At 52.9% G+C, this 17,448-nt stretch overlaps 1 protein-coding gene across 2 annotated transcripts in view; it reads left to right on the forward strand.

Annotated features, from left to right (window-relative positions):
• The window catches only part of Ccdc187 (coiled-coil domain containing 187), a 39,621-nt gene extending 22,615 nt beyond the window's left edge, over positions 1-17,006 (forward strand). Inside the window, exons 10-21 of one of the 2 annotated variants that reach the window (XM_052725588.1) lie at positions 426-538; positions 1,020-1,213; positions 2,061-2,148; positions 2,860-3,006; positions 3,823-3,953; positions 5,645-5,784; positions 7,243-7,331; positions 7,553-7,622; positions 9,563-9,693; positions 10,048-10,160; positions 10,571-10,647; positions 11,123-17,006. In XM_052725588.1, coding sequence (XP_052581548.1) covers positions 426-538; positions 1,020-1,213; positions 2,061-2,148; positions 2,860-3,006; positions 3,823-3,953; positions 5,645-5,784; positions 7,243-7,331; positions 7,553-7,622; positions 9,563-9,693; positions 10,048-10,160; positions 10,571-10,647; positions 11,123-13,140 — 3,311 coding nt within the window. In that variant the 3' untranslated portion in view covers positions 13,141-17,006. Of the gene's footprint in view, positions 1-425; positions 539-1,019; positions 1,214-2,060; positions 2,149-2,859; positions 3,007-3,822; positions 3,954-5,644; positions 5,785-7,242; positions 7,332-7,552; positions 8,949-9,562; positions 9,694-10,047; positions 10,161-10,570; positions 10,648-11,122 lie in introns of those variants that run through there. The other variant, XM_052725589.1, reaches the window with a different exon arrangement.
• Positions 17,007-17,448: the final 442 nt, after the last annotated feature.

A 17,448-nucleotide genomic window follows, 5' to 3' on the forward strand; every position in this document is an offset into this window, starting at 1 on the left:
GTTATACGGAGAAATCCTGTCTTGAGGGGAGAAAAAACCTACTCTATGAAACCCACCATATCAGGGTGGTGGACAGGGGTCAGCAACAAGGGAGCTGGGTTAGCAGGGAGTCTGGACTCTGCAGTGTCCCTGTCCTTGCGTGGTGCCAGACTTGGGACATCCTTCCCCCTCTGGCCTCAGTGTCTCCTTCTGCGAGAGCAAGGGCTGTTGTTCTGAGTACCTTGTGTTTGGTCTGGTTCTGTGTGCAACTGTGGGTCCCATTTCAGAGCCCCAGTTTAGGGAACAAGAGTTCCAGCATTGCCTTGAGATCTGGTGTGAAGCTGTATGTCAGAGGTCAAGTGTGAGCCTTTCCCGCCTCAGACATACTTCGTTTGTGAGGCCCTCCTGCAGGAAAAGCCCTAAGCACATGTCACTGGTTCCCTCAGGACTCAACCGCGGCCTGCTTTCTCCGTCGAAGTTGGAGCCCATGCAGCAGGACCCAGCTCCCTCCCAGCGGGCTCTAGCCAAGTTCTTCCTTTCAGATAGACCCACCTACAAGGTATAAAGAGTGGGGCACAATTTTAAGGCTACATGATACTGGTGGTGGGTAGTGGGTCCCCACTGGCCCTGGTCTTGGGAGGGTCACCCTGTCATCCCATTGTCCATCTTTGCAGCTGGTTGCTTCCCAGCTGTTCCTCCCACACTGGGTGATAGCTGAGGGCCTGCATGACAACAGGGTGCGTTGGGCAGGGCTATGCACAGCCCAGCCTGCCTTGTTAAAACTCTACAGAGGATAAACAAGTGTCCTGCCTAGCTTGGGGTGGGTGTGAGTCCAGGATGATGAGGACCCTGCCTCCCCTCTGGGAGCCTACAGTCAGGAAGGGGTGCTTTGCCAAGAAGGGCACACCAGGAGGGAGGTAAACTGGTGGGCATTTAGGGAGGACTTCTTGGAGTCTGTGGCATCTTCCTGAGAGCTGGGAGTGCTCCCAGCCTGAGAGGATCCAGTAGTGACAAGACGAGGTTGCTCTTCCTCTCTGCAGTGGAGCACAGGGAGACCAGAGCCAGGAACAGAAAAGTCCAGGACCTTCCACCGCTTCACTATTGCGATGCTGGAGCAGAGTCTGAGAGACGAAGAGCTGCGTGCGCAGCACCAGGCTGCAGTGCTGCGACTGCGTGAGCTGGTGCTGGAGGAGAAAGCCCGTGCGGAGCTGACCTGCCTGGAGCATCAGATAGGGTGAGCTCGTGTTTGTGGCTGGCTCTGCTCCACCCCGGTTGCGTGGTAGGCTCTGCTCCACCCCGGTCGGTGTACCCCCCACCACCACACCTGGACACAGATGGAGAAAGATGGCTGCCGTGATCCAGGCAGCGGTGGGCGTCTGTAGAAATTTAGGTAAGATAGTCAAGGTCCCAAACAAAACTAAAGCAGGAAAGGAGCCATTGTCCCTGTCTCTGTGCTGTCTGCAGTATTTCCAGTGTGTCCCATAAACTGGGGGCTTACACTTCACATGCTGCTGCATGCCAGGAAGCCTCACGTCGCCACATAACCGCCAACAGGTGGGCAGTGCAGATCATCAGCCTTCTCTTGGCCTGTCCCCAATTACAGGCCTTTAATGTGTGTCCAACTTTTTGCCATGACGCACACTGAAAAACTGTTTCCTTAGAGTGAATTCTTAGACATAGGACTTCCATATAAGTGAGACCCATCCAGAAAACTCTAGGCCTTGCTGCCGCTGGCCTCCAAAGGTTCCTCTAGTCACAGCCCGATACCACCCTGGGCATGACATGCTGAGGGTGGATTAGTCCTTGGTGTCAGTGGAGAACCCCTTGCCTGGATGTGGTCTGCAGGTGGGAGACTCTGTCCTCTCAGGCCTTCATGCCCTAGACCAGGAGACAATAATAAACATGGTGGGAGAGAAGAGTAACAGCCCAAGCTGAGGCCCCTGGGACCCCCAGACTCTGCTCTGTGAGGGGATGTCTAGGTGTACCTGACTGCTGGAGCCGTCCCGGTCCCGCTTTGTGGATCTCCCTCTCTCTCTCTGAACAGACTCTCAAGACTGCCTGTGGCTTTTCCCCTTTCCTAGGTGTCTGGGGATTGTAGGACGTGAAGCATCACAGACCACACTGCGGGAAAAGCAACAACAAGCTCTCAGCAGGCTTGAGAAGGAGCGGGTAGGCATGGGCCAGGAGTGGTCACCCAGAAGCAGGCCGGCAGCCCTCCCATTGGGGGGACCAGAATACCCCTATGCCACAGAACATCCTTGAGCTCTTGCCACCCTCCAGTGATGCTCAGAACTGTGTGGTACCTGGAAGAGCCCGTGGTCAGAGGACTGCAAATCTAGGACAGCACATGGCCCTACATCCCTGGTTCTAACCCAGGCTTAGCCTCCTGCTAACTGTGGCCTGCAACAAGTAGCTTAGCCTCTGGGAGCTCAAGTCCCCGCTGAACAGCAGTGTCTGTTTCCTAGGTCTTGGGGGGCTTTTATAATAGAGGGGTGTTACAGAGGCAGGGCAGTGGCCAACACACACACACACACACACACACACACACACACACACACACACACACACACAGAGAGAGAGAGAGAGAGAGAGAGAGAGAGAGAGAGAGAAAACAAGCTGTACCAGCTCCATGTGGAAGTCATTTGGTGCTTAAGTACCCCAGCTTCCCTCCTGCCTCCAGCTGGTACCTCCTGACCAAACTCAGAGGAGAGCAGTAACTAAGAGGCTGAGCAGGGCAGGTCAGGCAAAAGGCCTGTGGGGTGGCGGGGGGGAGAGGAGGGAGGGGAGAGGAGGGCCAGGCAGCATGAGAGGCAGAGGCCCCTGGATGTCCCCTCCCTGCTCTGGTGTCCTAACCGGATATTTTCTCCTTTGGAACGTCAGAGGGAAATCCAGTACCTGAAGAAGGTGTGCTTGTCCCTGCACCGTGGCAGGAAGCAGCTCCTGCAGCATCAACAGTCTATCCTCGATGTGCAGAGGTCCGTGGCCCACTTGCGGCAGGAGCTCCAGGCTCGAACCAAGCTGCTGCAGGTGGGCATGCCCAGCATCTTCATCCCGCCCCTGTATGTCACACCTGTCGCTCTTGGTGGAAAGGGTCTGGGACTGGGTGACTGTGCTGGGGGGGAAAATGACCTGCCGGGGCCCCTGCAGAGGCACTCTGGGGGAGGAGCTTAGACTTCCAAGCCATGGCAGTTATTACAGACCAAGGGTAGAAGAAAGGCCCTGTGGGAGGTGGGGAGTCTAGCAGAAGGGAGGGAGGGAGGGAGGGTAATGGTCTAGCTGGAGGAGGCCCAGGGTACCACTCAGATGGGCCAGCAGTTGAGTAGCAGTGGGGACCTCTGTGTCCCTAACAGGCATGGGGTGCACTGGAGAGGCCAGCCACTCAGACAAAACACCTAATAGCTGTCCGTGGAGCTGAGCTCCTGCTCCTCCCACACAGCTGAGAGGGCGTATGCGTGAGGGCAAGGGAACCTTAGCCACTCTGTGCTCCCCATAACTCTGTAAGCAGAAGGACAGTGGCCTCACCTTGAGGGTAGGGACAAAGATCGGTGAACTTCTCTCTGAAGCACCTGCCATAGGCCAACCTTCAGGAGAGGGGATTCTGGGCTGCCTGGCTCTAGAGTTCTCCATGCCTCTGGGCAACTTCGGACAGAAGTTTGTCAGTAGGGATAAGGGACAGGACAGCTTGTTCCAGCTGGTGTCCACTCCTGTGGGAATGTGCCATCTACAGGGCTGAGGGTGTCCTGCGGTGGCCACTGCCATGTGCACCCGCCTCCTGCTTCTTTTCTGAAGAAGGGACTAGCTGAATGTGGTCACACCAGGCTTGCCCTGTGATATTTCTCCTAGAGTTCCAGCCCCAGCATGAAGGTTACCTGGGAAGGGGTCTGCGACACAAGTCAGAAAACAGAGGGACATAGACCTGGAAGCCCCCAAAGCCACCACCCCCAGGAAATCTCCGAGAGCTCAGAAGTTGCAAAGTGAGTGGGTCAGGGTTGGAGTGAGGGGAGCTGGCCCTGGCACTTGCCACAACAAGCCTTTCGTGTATTTGCTTTCTGCTGTATGGTTCCATTTCACTCAGCTGCTCCGGGAGGATGGGAGGGTAGAAGGGCATGGGAGGACCAGACGTACCTGAGCTCCAGGGAAGAGCAAACAGCAGCCACAGTTACTGGCTCTGTGGTTGATAGGGATATGGGCACGTGGAGCTTCCTAAAGCTTCTGTGGGGTGTGGAGTAAGAGCACACAAACAGCCTAGCTTAAGGCAGCAGAAGGCGTGTATGTGACCACTCCAGCCTCTAGGACTATAGGGGTGGTTCTATGGCCAGCAGCAGCTGGACTCTGAGGCCTGGCCACCAAGGCCATTTGCAGCAAAAGGGGGTAAGGTCCCTGCCCGTGCTCGGAGGGGCATGAAGAGTGTCCCTTGACCACAGGCTGGTGGAAGGAACAGCAGGGCTTCTCCCATTAAGACCTTCCTGGCTTCCCCATGCTGGAAACTGTAGCAGGCTTTCTTGGACCACCAGCCCACAAATCATGACACGGAGACTTATTAATGAGTGCTTGGCCTTATCTTATGCTTGTCCCACTGGCTCTTAGAACTTTATTTACCCTGTTTCTCTTCATCTACGTTTTTGCCTCGGGGCTTTTACCTTTCATTCTATATGTCGCTGCTTTTTCTGTGCCTGGCTGGCAGCTGCCTGGCTGACTGGCCAGCCCCAGGAATCTCCCTTTTTTTTCTCTCATTCTCTTCCCTCTCTGTTCTCTCTGCCCTCCAGCCCTGCCTATCCCTTTGCTGCCTAGCTATTGGCCGTTCAGCTTTTTATAGACCAATCAGGTGCTGTAGGCAGGCAGAGCAACACATCTTTACATCGTTAAACAAATGCAGCAGAAACAAATGTAACACATCTTACCTAGTTAAAATGATATTCCACAAAAGTAAACACTGTTCCACCCTGCCGCAGCACTGTCGGGGTAGGGTGATCTGGAGGCGGTTCTCATCCTGGCATCCCCTCTTCCTCAGGTCCCCACTACCAGCCCTGGGGAGGCTATCACCACCCAGGCCCTAGCCATTAGTTCCTGGGCTTCCCCCCTCCACCTTGAGGATGGGGGTGGGAATTGAATAAGCTCACCTCTATGAATCAAGTGCCTCAGGCTGGCTTGTAAGAGGGGAGATTTTTCTAGAGCTTTCTCTGGTACCTCTCGCCAACCTTGGCAAGAACAGTCCCTCTGTGCCCTCCTCTCTGCACCTGTCAGCTGGGTGCAGGCTGGGCCAGGATAGCATGCCTATTCCTGGCCATGAACTTGGTCGATAGCACTTGATGCTGGTGAAAGTGCTGGGGCTCGGCTCGGAAGCTGCCCTCAGGCAGAACCCTTCCTTTTGAACCTCTAGAGTTTCCCCAGGGTACTAAGAGGCAGGCTGGCTGGTTCACATGGTGGGCCCAGGCAACAAGGTGAAGGATCAGAGGCTCCTAGGCCCCATAGCCACTCCGCCATTGGAGGCACAGGCCCTGCTTGGGAAGCTGCTGAGTGAACAGCTGGCCACAGCTGCCCCTGGATGTGGCTCAGGGTGGTTCTAGAGACAAGGGCTTGCTGAGTGTTGCGGTCAGGGATGGGCACCCTGGGTGGAACAGTGGGGTGTGTACTCACATCTGTTCTGCTGTGTGTTGCCCTGCAGCCTCCCTGAGCAGAAGGAAGGGAAACCTCCCCAGACAACTCCAGTTGCAGATGAGCACCTGCAGCCTCGGAGGCTGAAGTGGGCAGATATGACTCCTGGGACTGGAAGCCCACCTGTGGAGAGTGGACATGACAACCAAGGTAGTTCAGGGCAGTGGTAGTGCCCAGCCAAGAACAGACAATCACTCGATCGGTCGGCCCCAGCCTTCTGTGGTTTCAGCATTAAGCTTAGGCTGAGACAGTCCTGCCTACCAGGCCACCAGGCCAGTGTGTGACCTGGATTACCCAGGCCTCCGTGGGCACATCTGAGTTACAGCGGAGTGCCCATTGGGCTGGCCCACAGGAGGCCTGCCCCTCGAAATACTCGGAGACACACAGAACATGGGGTGCCACAGGGAGCTGCCCCGACAGCCTCTCCTGCTGCAGAGGGCTCCTGGCAGGGGCAGCTGCTCAGAGCTGATGTGGCCTGCCAGTCAGTGCAAGCCTGGGGCTGTCCATAGGCAGGTCAGAACACAAACCTGTCAAAGTAGCAAGACCTGGCCATGTCCCCCTGCTGCCAGGCAAGGATCAGGACTGAACATGCCCTTCCCTGGCATAAAGGAGTTCGTTTTCCTGGTTCAGGGCAGAACCCCCAGGCAGAAACCTTAGCAGAAGCAGTCTATCATGATTCCTGGCTGTCCCCATCTCACCAAGGCCTGGCAGGTTTGCTCTCTGTCCCACTAGTAGGAATCCAGGAAAGTGAGGGTGCTGCCTCCAGCACACTCTGCCTCCATCAGCCCATGGGCTGCTGGTGTGACTGCTCGGCCTGTGCCTCATTCTGCCTCCATCCCTGTTGAAGGAAGGATGTTCCCCGCTCCCTGACCTTAGTCTTTCTCTATGTTGAGATCAATGTCATTTTCATTTCTGGAGGCCGCCACAATAGAATTCTGCAAAGTAGATGCTCAAACAAATGTATGCCCCCCCCCAATTCTGGAGACCAGAAGTGGGAAATCTATGTTCTCTCCAAAGGCTCCAGGGCAAGGCTCTTCTAGCTCCTTTTGGCTCCAGATGTCCCTAAATCTAAGGTTGTCTCTAGTCTCTGCCTCTCTGTGCCTGTCTCTTTTCTCCTGTGTCCAATTCCTCTCCCATCTTTTGTAGAGTTAGGACCTGCCCAACTCTAAGATGAGCTTGTCTAGAGATTCATAACTATATCTGCAATGGCCCTCTTACAAATATGGTCTTATCCCCAGGTTTGCAGGTTATGCGTTGAGCACACTGTCTTTAGACCCCAGAGTACCTAGGCACACAGTGTGGGGGACACAGGGTGGAGCTGGCCCCCTTCGGACACTAGCATCTATGGTCAGGGATGCTGAAGAGGTTTGGGCATGGGGGCAGAGTACCATTCAGCATTATGACCCGAACATAAGGCAGGTGTGGAGGGGAGAGTGTTAGAGCAGCAGTGGGGGCCCTAGGCTGTGTGGAACTCTGGTCCTTAGAGATGGGGAAAGCAGTAGAATGCCTCACCTAACCTCCAAAGCAGCAAGCTGTGTGATGCGTCTTACGTCTGGGGTTCTACAGAGGCTGGACAGTATGAGTGACCCCAGGAATTGTGTCTTTCAGGACCTGGAAAACAGCCTTACGTCTCTCCCCCTGGTCTGCTGCACTCGAGCTCTCTGGACCCTGAACATCAGAAACACCCAGCCTTTCATGTATGCAACCCTTAGGGAGCCCCTCTCCCCAGCCCTGCTGGTTTGGAAAACCTCCCCTACCATTCTGCCAGTCTGCAGCTTGATCTTGGTTGGGACTCCTGGGTGCCCATGTGCTAGCACCCGTGGTACTGGTGGCTCCTGGCCATCTTAGTCCTCGGAGTTCTGTCCCCAGGTGGCTCCCAGACTCTGGGTATATCTTTCCTTCTATCTTGTTGATGCAGATCATCAAGAAAGATGGCAGCCCAGCCTCTCAGCTGAAGCCACAGGAGGCCAAAGAACCGCCTCCTCCAGGTAATGCCCTGGAAACAGTCTGTGGGCCATCCCTGTCTGGATCTTTCCAGGAGCTTCCCCCACATCCAGTGGACCCTGTCCAAGGCTGGTATCCAGCGGTCAAGCAAGGACAGGGAGGTCCCCAGGGAGAAGTCGAAGAGGATGGATGCACATGACCCCCTGCTGTGACCAAAGACCCTTCATGGTAGAAGACTGGCTGACTCCGTTGCATGTGGGAGATAATTTGGCTGCTTCCTCTGGGGGCATTAAAGACAATACTTGGTCTAGTTGTTTTAGCTGTAGCTTGGTTTATCTAGACATTTCCAAGAGCTTAGAAACCAGCACCGTCAGAAGCATCCTTATTAACAGACACCACAGATTTACACAAATCAAATTCTCCATTTTCTGAACCATGCACTTGGCCCTGAGGCCTCCCTGAGGGCAGAACTGATCTTGGGGGTGGGGTAGGAGAGTCCAGTTCTCTCTCTGGGGGTTGCCCTGGGCCTGACATTGAGGGATTGACCTGGCTGGCCTGGCTGGCTCACAGTGAGTTGGTGCCACCTCTGAGTTCCCCACTCCTGGGTCACCGCCCTGGGTTCAGAAGCTCCATCCCTCCACCCCCTACTCAGCATCTACCCTCAGAAGCAAGAGGGATGCCAAATCTTGTCAGACTGTGCGGAACCAAGCCACTTTCCTCATTAGGGGCCCAAGAGAGTGAATTCCAAGTCAGTTAGGATAAGAAGAAGCAAGACCTTCCCAGTGCATTAAGATTATCCAGGAGAGTTAGGACAGATGGGGTTCCCAGGGGTCCAAAGGTAATGGTGAGCAGGGGGCACGCAGAGCCCATTTCCATGGCTTTCCCATCTGCTGGAGTCACACCTCTCTTGGCTGTTGTTAGGGCTCTGTGGACATTTGTTAGGCCTGATGCCCCTCACCATGAGTGTACTAGCTGTCACATGTGTACTTCAGTGGGTACTGAAGTCAGCCAGTACTTAGACCACACTCAGGGACCTTGTTGTCACTTGAGGTGAGTATGCTCATTACCCACCCTGCAGGTGAAGAGCCTGGGGCCTGAGAACTGAAGTACCTAGACTGTGATGGTGGAGCTTGTTAGTGATGGTCCATGATGCATCTGTCTGATGACCCAGTGCTAGCCGCTCCCTAGTCAGAAGATGGCTCCTGCAAGGTTCTTGGGAACACCCCGGCGTGACCATTAGAGAAGTCCAGGGTCCTTCCTGCAATGACCCTGCCACCTCAGCCTTCATCCTGGGCTCTGGATGAGAGCTTAAGGCACCATAGCTCTGGTCCCATAGGCCAGTGGCCTTGGGCCTCAGGATCCCAACAGTCTACCAGGGTCCAGGCAGGACTCAGATCTAGGAGTATAGAGGTATAATCTGGCTCTGCTGGGCCCTGCTTTGGGCCACTTGTCTGGCCTTTTAGCTTGCTATGAAAGACCATGCCATGTCCAAGGCCTACCCTTACCTGAGTGCCCATGCCCCTCACAGTGCTAGAGGGCCTCAGCATAGTGCTGAGACAAGGAAAGGAACAGCTCTGGCGAGGGTTCCCAGCCACTTGTGGGAGGTTCCCCAAAGGAGGGAATGAGGGCTATAAGTTTTTGTTTTCTGAGACAAGGCTGTAAACCAGGTTGGCCTGGAACTCCTAGAGATCAGCCTGCCTTTGCCTCCCAAGTGCTTGTGTTAAAGTGTGTACCACCCACCTGACAATAGGGATATAAATTTAAAATGGTTTTTCCATGTGCTTTTCCCCCAGGACTTCACATCACTAATTATCCAACAGGATAATTTGGGGAACACAATCACATCTTTTAGGTGCTCACACTAATCAAATGCCACAGTCAAGTCTCGCATCCCTTTTGAATTTTCAGATGTTTTTTCTGGGAGCCACTCCTTTGCCCCCCTGCATCTATACATGCCAGCATTCACAGTCTGCTTGTCCCACAGGCGACCTACAGACCAAGCCCAGCGCAGCCTGGGCAGTGGAGAGACAGCCCACAGACAGCCATGCTTGGAGCTTGCATGGACAGTGTGGGCAGTCCCTAAGTGGAGATGGTCCTTGTCCTGAGGAAGCCAGAGTGAGTCAGGGTGTGGCCATGTGCCGTCTGCAGGCTATGGGGGCACTGGCCTGCTGGGGGGCCTCCAGGGGCTGCCTTGTACATCACAGGAGGCTGTCACAGGAGGAGGGCTCAGAGGGCGTTCCAGGCAGTTCATACGGTTCTGCAGCGTGCGGGTTCTATGGGTCTCCCCTCACACTCAACGCTTGGGCAGAAAGAAAGTCTTCCCAGGGAGGAAGGAGATGTGATGATTGGGATCTTTGGGGCCCTCTTCAAGGGTCCCTTTAGTCTCAGGAAGCACAGCCCTTGATCCCCAGTGGAGGAGGTGGGAGAGGGTCTAATGGATATCTTACTTTTCCAATGTGTTTCCTGCAGGAGGCTGAAAACAGAATAAATCAAGGGCTAGGCGTTTCCCGAAGCCCCAAGGGCGAACGCCAGGGAGAGGCGCATTGGCAGTCAGAGCAGCAAAGGTGTGCAGCATGGGCAGGGTAAGGCACTGAGGCATGGAGACAGTCTTAGCATCTGGGACCTCTCAATGCCTAGACTCCTCCCCTACCCCTCCTGGACTGTGCCCAGCTGCATACCCCTGGCTCTGATTCCTTCTTGGTATCAAAGCTGTTGCCCAGTGAAGGGCCAAGATGGAGCTGGGGGGACACAGGTTTCTGGAAGTGTCCCCACCTGCCACCTGATCAAGGTGACTTGTGGTCAGATGTCCCTCCCATCCCCCACCCCCATCCCAGGTAACCCTGTGTGGCAATGGTGGCTTCCAATGGTGGGTGACTGTCAGGGCTGTTCATAAGAGTGTGTCATGGGGGTCAATGACTGTGAGCCCCGGGGCAAGGGCAACTGGAAGCAAGACTCCTTCCCCAGCAGCCAGGAGTTCACCCTGTGTTTGCAGGAGAGAAGCCTGTCAACAGGAGAACCCGGACATCCCCTCCACCCACCTGGAAGCTGACCAGAAGGCTGCTTCCCTAGGTGAGGCTCCCATCCCTTTAGGACCCCTACCGCCACCCCAGGGCTACTCAAAGACCATTAAGTCTTCCCTTAGAGGCTATCCAAAACCAGTTCTTAGATCAAAGTGAGGCTTTTGTGAAGGAATATTGCCCTGTCCTCCATACTGCCTGGCGTGGGATAGGGGAACCCTGCTGACCCTTTCCCCCAGGGCTGCAGGCTGAGTCTAAAACTTCAAAACAAGCCAAACAGAGCCAACCACCAGCTCTAATAACAACTGAGGTGGTATAGGGTGAGTCCAGACACTCAGGGACAGCCATGTGTGACCCACAAGTAGGGAAGGGGCTGGAACAGTTACCTAGGGGTTGTAACTGGTACCAGTGCCCTTTTTAGTGTCTTCTGTTGGAACATCTTTTCAATTTGGGACTGCTTCTGGTATAGCCTACCATGTAGGGTCTGGCAACTGTGAGCCACTCCCTAATTCAATCCATCTCAGCAGCTCCTGTGGCCAGTGAGGAGGAGGCCCAGCCTGCCTGGCACCTAGACAGCCTTCCGTCCCAGCCTGCTGCCATCTTGGACACGTGTTCTGAGTCTGCTTCTAGTAGCTTCTCAGGGTCTTCCGAAGCCCCTGCCTTATCCCTCACCCCTTCAGCGGGCTCAGCAAGCAGCCTTTCCTGTTCATCTCTCCAGGAGTTTCAGAAGGCCACAGCCACCCTAGTCCAGCTTTCTAACAGTTCTGCATCCCTGTCTAACTTGGAGGCTGAAGATACTCTGCCTGCAGATCCCAGTTGGTCTAGGGAGCTTTCTGCTCATGATTCCTGGGAGAAACCTGGCATGCCTTCATTCTGGGACCTCCACCAGGGACTTCCTCAGCTGGAGGGGCTTCCTGAGGATGTAGGTCAAGTGACCCTGCAGAGACTGAAAGGCAGTGAGGCCAGACTCCTGAGTGGCTTCTCTGGGAAGGCAGCTGTGGCAGGAAGCTCAGAGCCAGGGTACAACTTCACTCAGGCAGGCTGGCCATTGTCGTTCCCACATGCTTCTTCCCCAAGACTGGGGTCCGAGCTGTCAGAGTCCTCCAGCCAAATCTGGGATGAGAACGGTGAGGAGAACCTTGAGGAACCCAGCCCTTGTGTTGAGCCACCCTCAGGATGCTCCTTGCCTGCAAATGATTCTTTGGACCTGGAAGGCAGTGGAGGGCCCTATACCTTCCTTCCTTCCCCCAGGCCTGGGAAAGAACAAGAAGCTTCCAGAACCAGTAGGAGCCTGACTGGTGCATCGAATACAGGGGAAACCAGGCAGATGTCCCCAGTGGCCACTTTCACAGTGTCCCCACCCCAGATCCCTTCTATCAGTGACTCGACTCTGCCACTGTCCTTTCCTTTGGACACTTCCACCTCTGGAAGGACAGGTCTCAGCAAAGCAAACATGCCTACTGAGGTCTCAGCTGGCTACCAGGGGGAACCCCAGGATGCTGATACTAGTCCATCCATACAGAGGAAGTCCCTACAGGCCTTGCCTGATCCTAAGGCTCCCGTGACCCTAAAGGCTCCTTCTGAGGACAGAGCTCCCCTTGTCATAGAGGTAGCCAGTCCGTCATATGTAGATGGATGCCTAACTGAAATACTGTCTCCTGTGGATGAGGAACTATCTTACGGCAGTGGGGACCTTCCATCCTCCATCCACAGGGACACTCGCCTCCCTCTTCCACCTCCTTCTCCTCACGCAAAGAGTGACATCAACGAGCCCAACCCCAGCTCAGAAGACTTCCCTTCCCCGCCTGAGGAGGCCATGTTTCCAGGTGACTCACTGGACACCCTAGGAGAGGATACATCCATTACTGTTGAAGACATGTCCTCTTTATCTGAGGAGGCTCTGGAGGAAGCCCTTTCCCTGGGGCCCCAGAAGTCAGGACACTGCCTAGGAGCATCTGGGCAAGATGGAAACCTGGATGACTCAAGTTCAACATCTCCCTTGAGTAACTGGGTAGTCAGTGCCCCTGAGACATCCCCAAGACTGCCAGCTCAGCCCCTGAGTCTATCCCCAGTGGCTTGTGTGACCCAAAAGAACCTTGAGGAGGCCTCAGGCAGTCAAGGTAGACCTTGGGAAGCAGCACAGTGTTTCAAGAGTGCAGAGCACCAGCTAGGAACAGAATGTCTTTTAGACAGAAGAGCAGCCACATCCTCACCCTCCTGGTCTGCACCCTCTGAAAGCCCACCCCCGGGCCCTAGGCCCTCGGTGGCCAGTGGCCAGGCTGAATCCCCCAAGCACACTAGTAAGAAGGAGAAGGAAGGTCAGAGCTGCTGGACAGAGGGCCAGCCCAAGCTCCAGGATTTGTTGGACAGACAGGAGCTCTGTAGGAGAGACTCAGCTTTTGACCCTGCCTCTGGTACCTGTGTGGATCTTCCAGGGACAGGAGATGCTGGGCCAGTGGATGTGGTGTCCACCCAGCTCAGCAGGAGGATCTTGTGTGACTCTCTGGCTGCACTGTCAGGGTTGGCCCCTGGAGACAACCCCTAGGGGTGTGCTTCGAAATGATAGGAACGCATAGACATCTGACATGTGACTGTGTGTGTGTGTATCTGTGTGTCTGTCTGTGTGTGTGTCTGTCTGTCTGTCTCTGTCTGTCTGTATACACGAGAACCTGATTTGAGGGACCTGGTCTTCCCATTGTCATACAGAATGTTCACACTGCACCAGGCTGGCAGGATAGTTATCTGAAACAATCAACAGTCATGGGTGAGATTCTCTCATGCCTATTACAGGCTGGCTCTGTCTGCATTTCCCTGGGCAGAGTAGGCTAGCTTCTATCAGACTCTCAAAGGGTCCAAACCTCAGTGATTGAGGCATGCACAGCAAAGGCTACGTAGGATGGATCTGTCCTGGGCTTTGTCTCAGCCTGTAAATGCCCAATGTTCACCTACCTTTGGTGGGTGGGTGTGTGTGTGTGTGTACATGTGTACGTGTGTGTGTGTGTGTGTGTGTGTGTGTGTGTGTGTGTGTGTGTGTGTGTGTGTACATGTGTACAGGTGCACTTGGATTCCCAGAAGAGGGCGTCACAACTGGAGTTAAGGTGGTTGAGAGCCATCTGATATGGGTGCTGGGAACTGAACTTAGGTCCTCTGGAAGAGCAGGAAACACTCTTTTTTAAAAAATATTTATTATGTATACAGTGTTCTGCCTGCATGTGTGTGTGCAGGCCAGAAGAGGGCACCAGATCTCATTACAGATGGTTGTGAGCCACCATGTGGTTGCTGGGAATTGAACTCAGGACCTCTGGATGAGCAGCCAATGCTCTTAACCACTGAGCCACCTCTCCAGCTCTTGACTTTAAAAGTATTTTGTGTGCATGCCATGGTCCCTGTGTGGAGGTTAGAGGACAACTTTTGGGAATTGGTTCCTTCTGCAGTGGTTTCTAGGGATCAACCTCAGCTCGCCAGGCTTGCATGGCAAGTGCTTTTACAGGCTGAGGTGTCTGTCTCGTCTGTTTGTTTTTGAACATGGGTTCTGGGAACTGAATGTAGGTCCTCATACTTGCCGGGCAAATGCTTAATCAACTGAGATATCTCTTCAGTCCCATCTGGATCTTGCTATGTCTCCTGTTTCCAACAGATTGCTTGTGGCTGAGGGACATTTTTCATCTTGTGGAGATGGGGAGCAGGTAACTGGTCACCCTTGACAAGCAAGGCTTAGGGCTTGTCCTCAGGGGTTGAGGGTCTCTCCTGGTCTTGTGATATTTTTGCTTTCATGGGGCTTGCTGGGACACTAATTTTCTCAGAAACACAGTGACTGGGGTCCAAAAAGACATCTTGTCCCTTGTAGGCCTGGCTGACTAGACAAAGGCCTAGACGGCCTCCTTTATTCCCTGGGGGCCTTCCAGGACAGAATGAACAGAGTGGTTCTTGAAATGTGGGCAGGTGACACAGATGGCTTTTGTATAAGGAAGCAGTGGCCATTCTCCCCCAGAATGCCTTCTTCCCTCAGGACACACATCCAAGGACTTGTTGATCCAACCACACAGGATTTGCTGCGTGGAAAGAAGCCAACGGCTTAATCATAAGAATGAGACCAGCTTGCAGAGCCAAGGGCCTCATCCAACTGGGGGCTGGGCTCACAGGAGCCTAGGGTACAGGATCTCTACAGGGAGTGGAGTGGCCCTGGGGTGGGCTCCTATAGTCAGTCCCCCAGGAGAACAGAACAACTGGGGGCACGTATAAGGGTGAGGACAGGCCACTAAAGCAGTGACTTCTGTCAGGTGCCACCTTCACCTCCCTCAGGGGACTCTGGTGTGTTCCCGAGGGAGAACAGGCTGCCTGCCACTCACTCCTGGCAGCCCGGTGTTACCCCACAACTGTATCCCAACCAACTGTAGTCTCTGGGTGCTGGTGCAGTCTCAGACAACAGTGGAAATCTCTGCTTTTGTAGCTGCACGAAGGCTTTTCTGGGACCCAGAGCAATTAGGGGGATGGGCTGTCTTTGGGGATTCTAGGCTCTCGTGCTGGAAGCCACAGAGTCCTCTGACTAGATGCCCATGCAGGTGGGAGTGTCCTGATGCTGCATCTGATTTGTGAAGCTTTCTGTCTCCTTGTCTTTAGTACCCTGGGGAAGCGGCACTGTGTGTATGTGTTTGTGTGTGACTGGGTTTTGCTCTGTAACCCAGGTTAGCTTTGAACTCATGTAAATCTCTCTGCCTCACCCTTCCTCCGGAGTACTAGGATTATAGACATGAGCTGCCACACACCTCAAAGGAAGTGGCTTTAACACAAACCCAGAAGTCTTTCGGAAGAAGCAGCTTTTGAATCTGTTTTCTGAATCAGGCTTGGGCAGGATCTCATGGGATGGAGCTCACATACATGGTTAGAACCCCCAGAGGTTGCTTGCCTTAAATCAGCATGTGTGTGCACATGTATGTGTACAGTGTGTGCATGTTTGTATATACATGGGTGTGCGTATCTAATCATCTATCATCCATCCTTTTGTTTTAATTTCTTGTTTATTGATGTATATTCACTGTTCTTTTGCTGGGTCTCATAAAGACATTGTCTCCCAAGTGCATCATGTACTTTGACTGTATTCATCCTCTGCCCTGTCCTTTCTCCCTTCCTCTCCAACTCCCCTTCTTTCCCTCAGTCTTGCTCACATCTTATTTTAATCCTTAAACACTATGCTTATGAATAATCTGTGCTGATGAAATTGGTTTATCTCCACGAAGAGTCTGGGTCACTGAGTTGGTGTTTAGTTCAGTATCATGGGAAATTACACACATAAAAGAAGTTGAACAGTTCATGTGGTGGCTAGGTAATATGTGTGTTTTTGTTTTATATATCAGTTTTTAAAAATTAAAAAAATACTTGAGTAAAGTCTAAAATATGAAGAGATTATCTTTAGAAAGTGGTTTTTTATTTTCATTTTTATACTTCTATATATACCAAGATATCCCCCTGCCAACCAGTGTTGAGGCTTGGGCCAAGGCTTAGCACAAACTAGGAAAACATGCTAACGTTGAACTACGTCTCCAGCCCCTGTTCACTTATTTGTTTTAACATTCATTTTCTTGTATGTGTATGGGTGCCGCAGCGTCTGTGTGTGGTCATAGAAGAACTGGCAGTCAGTTCTCTCCTCCCACCATGTGGGGGTTGTGGATCAAACTCAGGTCATCAGGTTTAGCAGCAAGCACCAATACTTCCCTCTTACTTTTTCTCAGCACCTGGAGAGAGAAACCAAGACCTGGAGGGACAGGTTCTTACTGGCTTGCCTCTACCAGGCTGACCTTGAATTCACTCTAGCCCAAGCAATCTCGAACTTGCAATCCTCCTTTTTCAGCCTCCTGAGTAGTGCAGGCCTGCATTACCGTGCTCAGCCATTTTACATTTTTTTTGTGTGTGTTTTTTTTTGTTTTTTTGAGACAGGGTTTCTCTGTGTAGCTTTGCGCCTTTCCTGGGACTCACTTGGTAGCCCAGGCTGGCCTCGAACTCACAGAGATCCGCCTGGCTCTGCCTCCTGAGTGCTGGGCTTAAAGGCGTGCGCCACCACCGCCCGGCTCATTTTACATTTTTAACACTTTTTTCCAGTGTCGGGGATGGAATATAGGGCCTAGTATAGAGCTAGTGAAGTGCTCTCCTTTGAGTCCCGTCCCCCGCCCACCACCACCCCTGCCCATCTGATCTCCTTTTAAAACTTTTTTCACAAAGGATTATTTTTATTTTATGTGTGTGACTATTTTGTCTACATGAATGTTTGTGCACCATGAGTGTGCCTTGGTACCTGCAGAGGTCAGAAGAGGGTTTGCATCCCTGGAGTCACAAATAGCTGTGAGCCACCACGTGGGTGCTGGGAATCAAATCCTGGTCTTCAAAAGCAACAGATACTCTTAACTGCTGAGCCATCTCTCCAGACTCTTCTAATTAAATGGCTTTAAAAAAATTTTTTTGTCTTTGTGTTTTTTTTTTTTTTCTTTTCTCAAGACAGGGTTTCTCTGTGTAACAACCCTAACTGTCTTGGGACTCATTCTATAGACAAGGCTGGCCTTGAACTCACAGAGATCTGCCCTTGTCTCAGCCTATAAATGTCCAATGTTCACCTATGTTTGACAGTCATGGGTGAGATTCTCTCATGTCCATTACAGGATGGCTGTGTCTGTATTTCCTTGGTCAGAGTATCCACTTTCTATCAGGCTCTTGAAGTGCTGGGATTAAAGGCATGCATCACAACTGACAGGCTTCTAATCAAATTTTATTGATTATAATCCACATATCATAGTTTTCTTTTAAAAATGTACATATTAGTGACTTTTAATACAGTCACAAAATTGTGCAACTAGTTATTTCT

The sequence above is a fragment of the Peromyscus californicus genome, unplaced genomic scaffold (genome assembly GCF_007827085.1).
Source record: "Peromyscus californicus insignis strain IS unplaced genomic scaffold, ASM782708v3 Scaffold_7__1_contigs__length_154581171, whole genome shotgun sequence".
NCBI classification, from domain to species: Eukaryota; Metazoa; Chordata; class Mammalia; order Rodentia; family Cricetidae; genus Peromyscus; species Peromyscus californicus.